General features: G+C 43.2%; 1 protein-coding gene across 1 annotated transcript in view; it reads right to left on the bottom strand.

Moving 5' to 3' along the window:
- Positions 1-1,988: 1,988 nt before the first annotated feature.
- The window catches only part of kmt2cb (lysine (K)-specific methyltransferase 2Cb), a gene marked incomplete at its 5' end in the record, with an annotated part of 53,729 nt that continues 45,940 nt past the window's right edge, over positions 1,989-9,777 (bottom strand). The window contains 16 exons of the mRNA XM_079220670.1: positions 1,989-2,659; positions 3,175-3,283; positions 3,736-3,809; positions 3,898-4,014; positions 4,113-4,287; positions 4,390-4,532; positions 4,655-4,791; positions 4,886-6,002; positions 6,111-6,221; positions 6,753-6,892; positions 7,089-7,371; positions 7,490-7,626; positions 7,792-7,976; positions 8,136-8,283; positions 8,758-8,887; positions 8,992-9,156. Of these exons, the coding sequence (XP_079076796.1) occupies positions 2,567-2,659; positions 3,175-3,283; positions 3,736-3,809; positions 3,898-4,014; positions 4,113-4,287; positions 4,390-4,532; positions 4,655-4,791; positions 4,886-6,002; positions 6,111-6,221; positions 6,753-6,892; positions 7,089-7,371; positions 7,490-7,626; positions 7,792-7,976; positions 8,136-8,283; positions 8,758-8,887; positions 8,992-9,156 (3,264 nt within the window). The 3' untranslated portion in view covers positions 1,989-2,566. The remainder of the gene's footprint in view (positions 2,660-3,174; positions 3,284-3,735; positions 3,810-3,897; positions 4,015-4,112; positions 4,288-4,389; positions 4,533-4,654; positions 4,792-4,885; positions 6,003-6,110; positions 6,222-6,752; positions 6,893-7,088; positions 7,372-7,489; positions 7,627-7,791; positions 7,977-8,135; positions 8,284-8,757; positions 8,888-8,991; positions 9,157-9,777) is intronic.

The following is a 9,777-nucleotide window of genomic DNA, read 5'->3' as shown; positions in this document are numbered from 1 at the left end:
TTGAGAAGATTTACTGTTCCGTGTACAATAAGTCAGTGCTGGTGACAGGATCTAGAGACCATTCAGTGCTTTATAGGTAGCAGTATCTTAAAATCTATTTCTAAAATACAATGGATAGTGCCAGAATGCTAAAATGGGGGACACGTGACCAATAAAGTGATCTTGTCACAAATGATATACCTTGTTGCCCAGTTGGCAGAAACAGGATTGACAAATAAGTCAAATTTACTGTTCCAATTATTTAAAGTAACAGAGGGCAATGAGGCAAAAAGCATTTACACAAGGACATCTTCATTAATTCATAACGAGGACGCTATGGACACCCGTTTTTAATGAGTCCGCTTGACAATTCTGTCATGAGGCGAGCTTGGTTGAATAATAGGAAGACGACGATGAAGACACAATGTTCTCAGGCGTTATGTTGTCAAAGGACCCACAGTACAACTTTAAGGAGCTCCACAGTGCCGCTCAGGAGGGATGAGGCTTGTGATGGCTTTTAGCAGTCAGAGAAGCGAAATGTCTCCCATCTGTGTGAGTCACAAGCCAAAAAGGCTGGAAGCCACTGGTATATATGTACTTGCATCCTTGGCAATAAAACTGCCTCTAAAAGGATATTGGTTTATTACACCTAGCATTTATGTAAATCAAAGTCAAAGATAGGTATAAAACTCCTCTAAACAACCAGTGCATAGATAAATTAAGTATTTCTTAAATTCATATTCACCAATTTAAACTATAAATATTGAGGTCACATACACAACTTGCTAACATGTAAAATAGTTTATTTTTGTAAATGTTTCTAAATTCAATTCAACAAACTTCAAACCTCATACTCTGTACACTTCAAAAGGCATTTTCAAAAAAAAGAGGGAAAAAAAAGAAAGAAAAAAAAAGAAAAATCTGACTACACAACCAAGAAAATGTAGCACAAACACACTGGCAGGATGATGTAATATCATACAAGAGAAGAAAAATATCCAAGAAACAATTTTGTTACAACCATTCATTGAGAAAATATATACAATTGAGTCTTCGGAAAGTTAAAAAAATACATGCCATATACATTACAAGTTCTAAGACTGTCTCCAAAATTTTACAGTCGACTTGAAATTGTGCACGCAAAAACTCTTCCGTTTCTAAGCATGTGACTTGTGAAGTGTCAGTATAAGAAATATTTCTGATTAAGGAGAATGCCATTTCTGTCCAAAAAAGGTAAAACAACCGGCGGCTCCACACAGTTCCCCGTTACGATTCGTTCCGTCACACACCGGTTCGTCTAACTCACAATATCATTAGACGTTTGCACCGTATTTTTAAAAGCAATGTAAAAACGAAAACAGGTAAATACATGTTGGTGTTTCCTATTCGTGTTAAAAAGTTAAAAAGTCATTTTTGGGTTTCAAAACCTAATTCACAGTTCTTTAAAATCAAACCTGATTAACAGCAAACAGATCACACTGATCTCTTACTATTTGAAGAGTCTTTTTTTGTCCTTTTTTGATTCTGTAACTGATAACTCGTTACGTTAGTCAACAAAAATATTTCTTTTTTTGAGTGGTCAAAGCATGTGTAAGTCACAAAACACTACGCTACAATACCTTACTTTTAATACAACAAAAATACTTTGTGAATTATTGTGGTTATATTACAAATTCTGTACAGAATAATCATAATATATACTCTCAAACTGAAATAACGTCCATCTTAAATAAATTTCAATGACAAACAGAACAAAAACAATTTAAAAACACCCAAACATCAAGAAGGTTAAGGTAGTATTTGGTCGGTTATTCCTATAGTTTTCTTTATGTACATTTATACAAAAAGTAACAGCATGTCTTCCTCAATCTTCAAAAACAATAGCAATCTAGCCTTCTTTAACTCAATCTCATCATTTTGAGAATAAAATTCATTCACTCAGTAATAAATACAAAACCTCTCGAATTCCACACAAAACACATGACAGAGACCTATGATAAAACTGACTCATGGAATCAAGTATTTTAAAAGTTTTCGTGTGTGTGTGTGTGTTTTTTTTTTTGTTTCTTTTCTTTTTTTAGTGCAAGTTAATATTCCCTTCGCGGTATTCATTGCTGTACATTCCTCATTCAGTGATGTCTACATTTAGTCATACGGTATACATTGACAGTATGAAACAAAAGGGCCTGCCCTTAGTACGCAATAAGGCCGCACCCTGCACAGTGCTTTCTCATTCGCTGGTGGATTCCGCACCTCATGTACACCGAAACAAGCGCACAGACACATACAGACAGACAGACAGACAGACAGACAGACAGAGGCATCTCATACAACAGAGCCCCTCACATATGGCACGAGTCACGTCCTGCTACTGTGTTACGTTTTCCCCCCTCCCCCCACCCATTTCTTTCCACGATCTTGACGAGCCATCAATCACCTCTCCAAAAAGGGTTCAGGCCTTCCGCTCACTCATAAAATGACTTTAATGTGAAGCCTTTTTCTTCATCTTCCTCTTTCTCGGTGCAGAGATCACAGCATCCGCACTCTGTATAGCAAGGAATGCATTTAGGTTTTTGTCGTTTTTTCCTCAGTTAATCCACTTCCTGCACTCAGGAGCTCCACAGTGGCAAGCGATCTTGTGCTGACCCTCCACAGTATCAAACTGGTAGTCGAAACACAGCTGGAAAACAAGGAGGGGAAACATCAGTGCCACATTTGCGCTTTTGGTGCTTATATTCATGCTCGAGATGCCCGCCGGAAGCGTGATTGTGAATCCCGCCGCTCTCCTCGGCAAAGCATAGCAGGCTGAGTCAGAGGCTTCTGGTTACGGTTAGGCATAGAACTCAAGTAGTTAGGGTCAGGAGGGCGTGAAACATTAAGGTTACCTGGACACCTGGCCAACCAGCACCGGAATGCTACACAGGCCGGTTAATGGCAAAAAAAGCAGTGGGATTCCTAATAACGCATACCAAAACCTGGTATTAAACGGTCAAAGTAGAAAAAAGCCAATACTTTATCAAAACAACTTTTCGACAAGCGATGTGTTCTTCATTCTTTATAATATACTCAAAAGTAGTTATTTGATAATGAAAAAGAACCGATAAGAGTAGTGGTATCAATAAAATAAAAATGATACCCGTCCCTAATTCAACTATATAAGTAAGAAGACTAGTCAAAGAAAAGAAAGATATTCACCTCTTCTCCTTTTTCAACTCTGCGATTGCAGCTGATGATGATTTTGTAACCCCTTTCAAATGTGACCACCTCAGCAACACAGTTCGGGCCACAAGAGTGGTTGATATATCTGGGAAAACGAGACGGAAATGAAAAGATTCATTACATGTAACACAACATTCTACGCATGACTAGAAAGTAGTTGTAAGTTGCATTTTACATTTAAAATTATTGCCAATAGCAAAATTGTTAGATTCTAAATTTAAAATCAAGTGTTTTGACTTAGGTGGAAAAAAAAGGAAAAAAGATTTATGCATGTGTTTTTTAATTTTATTACTGTCAAACTCAAGGGACTGCAAAAGGCATGTTCTTTTTTTGTGAAACCTGGAGCATCGCTTGGCTACGAGGCAATACCGGCGTAGCAGAATAAATGGAGCATCACCTTGAAAAACAGTAGCCATTTTATTTATACGCAACAGCACTATGCAGGATTTGGAGCTGCAGGACCATGAAAAATGTAATTCTATGTTCTCCTTATATGTTTGCAAAAATGTCACAATAACCAATGGAATCTCACAGTACCTTGCCAGCCCTCCCGTTCGAGTGGAGTCCACAACATGTTCACTGTCGAGGCGGAACATGAACACTGTTCGGTTCTGTTGGTGGGGAAGAGGAGGTTTTACTTCTGTCTAACTTTAGATAAACGTAACTTCAGTTTACAAAAGTATTAAAACAGATGAATACCTGAGATTTATAGATCTTCTCCTTCCTGATGGCAACCTCATTTCGGAGGATGGTTCCATTGTACTCGATCACCATAGTTTGTTTTTCAATGTCTCGAGCAGCGAACAAACCCAGGCCCTGTGAACACGTTACACAAGACGGTATTCATTCGGTCCACAGGGGGAAGAGAAATCCAAGAGCACCAAAATAAACCATATATCTTTTTGAACACTGACCTGGATGCGGGAGCGGGCCAGATAGACATTGGCTCTCCACTCGCTCTTCATCCAGCGGTACTGAGAAGACCTAGGGTGCATTACTGGAGGCTTGCAATGGGGGGCGCCACCTTCTCCTTGGGCCACATTCTGGTTAGACCTGACACTGCTGCTGGATACAGCCTGTGGATGTGGCCTTTATGCAAGGAGGTAATGAAAAGAACAACAAATATTAACAACAAATCAAAATTATAGATTGGTTTTGCTTGAAGACACCATACAGCTTATTCACTGTTACCTGATCACCAGTGAAGTGTACAGAGGGCTGGTTCTTGGTTGGGCGCGGGCACTGCCAGCGAGATTGAATACGAGAGGCAACTCCACAAGAGGGTTGCGTCCGTAACGGAACGAGTACCTGACACAAGCCTCCACTCCTGGGAGCTGGAACAAATTAAATAAAAAAGGGGTTACATCCTGCAGCCTCTTAAGAATGTGATCTACACATTTGTTTAAAATGTCATATCATTTAAACCTGAATAAAAACAAAAGAAGCAGCAACAAACCGATTCAGAGATCTTGACGACAGCAGGGACCGTGACTCCAAACAAGTCCTCTCCTTTCAGGTAAACAGGGAAGAGCTTCAGAGTGCCTGCCTCATTTCGTTTCTCAGCAACGGGACCGAGGACCTTATCCCACACTCCTAGATTACAGTGAGATGAGCACACAAGGTCAGAAACTGTACTCTGATACACACAACAATGATATTCCTGTGAGGAATACATGCGAGGGCAAACCTTTTGCAGAGCTGTCAGTCAGGACCAGGTCTTTGTAGCCCTGCTCGATCACTCTGATGGTGAACTCTGGCAGCTCCTCTCTGTCCTCAACAGAACAGACGTAGCGGCAGCGGCGGTTGCCATGGCGCATGCTCCAGTATATGCGGCAAGCCTCGTAGCCAACCGGTAAGATGGCTGTCGAGGAATGGAAGGCTGCCATCTGCAGAGGGGTTAGTTGGCCAATTGCGTGCAACACCAGGCTGCCGACTCGAAAGGTATAGCCCAACTCCGGCTGCCGCACAGCAGTGGCAATCTGCCGCACTTCATCTCTCTGGACGTAGACGCGCCGGAAGACGGCGAAGCAACGCAGCTCGTGATCCAGCGCTTGTCCGGCCGTCCCCCGGGGTCTGTGGGCATGACACAGCATGGTCTTGTCCTTGAAGAAGGTGCAATGAGCTTGCAGTGCGCAGGTGAAATGGTAGACATTGGTGCAGCGTAGGCGGTGGCAGCCGCTGGTGGCTCCGGTATGCTGGCAGTAGGCGCAGCGCACCGTTTGGCCACGGCGCAGCGCAAGCTCGACGTTGATGAGGGCGCCGGCCTGCGTCTCGTAAACCTCTGTCGACCACAGGGCACAGTTCAGGTGAACCCATACGTCAAGATCTAGATTGAGAAGCCTGGCAGGGCCATCCGTGATCCCATCTCCAAACTGGTGGCAGAAACAGCACCGCCTATGGTCCCGGAGGGACGCAGGAGGGCGCAGGGAGGCCCCGAGTTTCTTCAGGAGCTCGTCGATCTTATCCTCGTCCGGGAGTTGTGAATTCCCTCTCGGCACTAACACCTGGACGGTCCACTTCCTCCAGCGAAGTCCTTTCTGTCTCTTTCCCTGGTGCCAGCCGTCATGGGACCTCGGTCGGGCCTTCAGCTTCACTGTGACCTTGATGGCATCGGACTTGGTCTCCATCTTGGGTGTCTCGTCGGCCATGGGGAAGGGGATGGGAGGAGTGGAGGGTGGCGACTGCTTGGGCTGAAGCTGGGCCAGGCAATGAACATCCAGCGATGACATGTTGTTACTGTACTGGTGCAGGATTTTAGAGAGGCTCTCCGTTTGCTCGGAGGCAGGGAGAAGGGACATTGATTCCTTAAAAAAGACGAAACAACAGCCATGAGATCCAGCAAAAACTAAAACACAATTATATTAATTGCATGTTTTTTTAGACCCATGGTGGTTTCACAGGGTACAGCAGACCTTAGTTTCTGTAGTTGATCTGGATCGCATGGGTGATGACGAACAGTAGAGAAGGAAGCAGCTGTGACTACAGAAGACCAGGTCCTCAGATCTCAAACGGCCTCCAGATTCCTAATGAGAGGAAGGAGTCCAAATTTTAACTGGCTGAATTAGGAATGAGGTGTTAAATCAAAGCCTCGCCAATTTGAACTGCTTAAGTTCTACTGATGTTAAAATAAGTTATGAAATAAACATACACTATTTAAATAACCAAAATACTCAAGACTGAAGTCATGGGATATGCTGTTTGACCCACTAATTCATCTGAAATGGATTTAATTCCAGCAGGCAGGATTTACATAATCAGAGGATATATGTAGTAATACTGCGGTGCAGTGTGTGTGTGTGTGTGTGTGTGTGTGTGTGTGTGTGTGTGGGCATCCAGTCATAGCTCATCTAATCCCCCTCCCATCGGGAAATCAATAATAAATTATCCATAATTTCTTGGCAGAGATGACTTTATGAACTGGTACGGTGTATATAAAGCCGTTTGTACATTATTAGTCACAAAATCACACTTGCGGTCCAGCTGAAAGGTGACCTGCCTACTTAATATACCATCCTGCTGCCATTCGGAGTATTTAAGCCCAATTAATTTGGTACCTTCATGTGGGCGGGGAGATCTTTGATGGATTTCTGCACTCCATTTCCCAGAACCACCACTTTACAGTGGCAGCACCACTGGGGTTTGCATCCCGGGCTGCCAGGGGTCTTCTGGTCCGGTCCTCGAGCTAGAGCTGCACCTGAGGTAACAGAAAATAAATGTTTTTAAAAATGATTTCAGAATGCATTCTCTGATTGTAAACCTGCGGCGTAATGATGCTTGACTTTCACAATTACGACTTTGTGCCCTTTCACAAGAGGTCATTATATTTAGCTTTAATCAGACATGACTTTCAATTAAAAATGCTCTTATTTAATTTAGTTTTACTCCCTCACCTGGGCTATTGGGATGGAAACGGAAATGATGTGCCTGCTGCTGTTGCATCATTGCATGCGCGCCACTGGGCCTCATCATCTGTCCCGGCCGTCCGTGGAGCCCTCCATTGTCTACTTGTCCGTGGAAGAGCATAGGATGCCGAGGCTCCATGCCATGGGGGCCCACCCTTGGACCGCCGAGCATTGCTGGGTGCCCCCTGTCTGGGGTGCTGCTGACCTCGTAGCTACTTGGGATCTTTACACACAGTAGGTCTGAAATGGCCGCCACCACACCTGTGATGTTCTGATACAAGTATAGTCGATTACATTTACATCCCTGGAATTTGGCAGAATTTCTGACTCAATCCAAACTTTTAAGTCTTTGCTGACTTTCTTTGAAACCACGTATTACGTATTCCTACCTCTGCTGCAGCTGGTCTCAGTGTGATAGCTACAGACACCAGCCCTTGTTTAGAATCATTAGACATGGAGCCAAAGGGGGAGCCGAAGAACATCGCAGCGGGCTCCGTTTTGATATCCTGCAGTTTGATTTTCGATGCTGGAAAATAAAAAAAGGAGCATATGCATGAAAGTTTGCCAACGCATGTGTAAGGTACGCTGGAGTTATTTCAATTTCATAAACATCCAATTAATTATGATTAGAGTCGCAGGAATAAATGTTTCACCTGTGCCATCATTATGTGGGAATTATGTGTGTTTTTACCTTTCCCGTCAGGCGCTGGAAGCATGGGGAGGATAGGAGACAGGCAGGGGGACGGCAGCTCTTCCTTCACCAGAGACAGGTCTGGGTAGCGACTGATCTCCATGCCAACCACGCTTTCAGGAGATGAGGATGGAACAAAACTGTCCGGTGTGTCCCTGTCCTTGCAAGGCTCCTGTCCTCTGTTGCTGTCATCATTTTGGGAGGAGAAACAAAATATTAACCACCTCTGTCAAGACCATGCAGCCCAAAACCCATTATCATGAAATGTTGACATGAGCGATCAACACAAACAAATTATTTGACAACCGTTAATGGCGGCAAGAGCCCTTAAGAAGGGATTTTACCTGAGCTCCTCCTGGTTATTGTGAGGAGGGGTGGGGAGGGAGGCCGGAACATCCACAGTTTTGGGACCCTGTGCAATGGCCCGGGCTAGAAGGTCTTCCTCAGTCCTAAATGGGACATGTAGTGGCTTTGGGACCAGGCCTTTGGACACTGTATGAAACAGGAGCACAATGTCAACACGACTGTTCACAGTATACTGGCTCATAGTGATGGAAATAATGCTCGTTCCGAGATGAACGATGATAAAGTGTGAGATAAAGGGGGAACATCTTGTAATGTCGATACAACATGGAAAGCTGTCCACTCCAAAGCCCACTGTACCACCTGCAGCATCACATGCGACAGCGGAAGTGAAAACCAACCCCAGATACACTCTTTCAAAATAAGCTTTCCCCTCGCAATATTTGCGTTTAGTTTGGCATTTTCGTAGCTTCCTCTTAGATGAAAGCCTGCACTTTCACACCCAGAAATGTCCCAAACACAGTAACAAATTTAAATTACCGCCATTGGGTCTCAAGTGATCATTGAGAGGGATTACTATTATATGAGTCAATACATTGTTAGTCCTTAGATAAATCCTTCATCGTATACCGTTTAAAAAGGTACATCCTCTTGAATGCTTACCCATGGCAGCAGCTTTGCTGGCTAACTCTTCCGTCGTGGCAAATCCGTTGATCATTTTCTGTCGGTTCACAGGCGGTGGGGTCGGAGGAAGAGACGCCGGAGGCGTCGGTGGATTGCTGAGGTTACTCTGCTGTAGGAACCAGAACCAATGCAGTGTCATCACATGCTGCACACACACGAAACATACATCCCCTGTTTATCCAGTTCCAACTTGGTATGGTGAGCAGATCTCACCTTGTAGGCCAGCTGGGAGTAATAGTCGGACACTCCGTCGAGTGAGGCGCTGCCAAAGGTACCAGCCAGGAGGTTCTCTCCATTGAGCTGGCCGCTGCCATAGGGAGCGAAATGGGCAAAGTTGATCCCAATCAGTGGCTCCATTAGGGGCAGCAGGGAGAGCTGCTGTGTCAGGAGAGAAAAACAGCACCAGACAAACACAATTATACAATGTTTACATTATATATATAATGTATGTAAACATTGTATATATTATAATATGTATATATATATAATGTATGTAAACATTGTATATATTATAATATGTATATATATATATATATATATATATATATATATATATATATATATATATATATATATATATATATATATATAAATAAAAAGAGCTTATATAACATACATTATATTTATGATTAACCTTGCATAACCAGCATTATTAATCTTAGATAGATGGATGGATGGATGGATTGATTGCCAGTTCAAGCATTAATCTTAGTCATGGGTTTGGTGTGCAGGGTTATGCCATTACATAGTTCTTTCACTGCCTGTAAAATGCCCGGAAAAAGTAACCTAAAAGCTCTGAGACTGCGGCCTCGAGTTTGGATTGACTATTGGAAGAATAATAATACAAATTTTAAAGTCTAATCCCAGGTGCAGTCATCAACCTTGCTGTGTGCAGACCACAGAACAAGGCAGGTAAATGGGAGGCAAAATCAAACCGTGAACTGTCCAACGATGAGGCTTTTAACTGCTCAAAGCCAAACAGTCGTGGTCATAATTTCC

This window comes from Taurulus bubalis, assembly GCF_910589615.1.
Source record: "Taurulus bubalis genome assembly, chromosome: 1".
Lineage (NCBI taxonomy): Eukaryota > Metazoa > Chordata > Actinopteri > Perciformes > Cottidae > Taurulus > Taurulus bubalis.
Note: the sequence above shows the minus strand (reverse complement) of the source record. Positions and strands in the feature narration are given on the sequence as shown.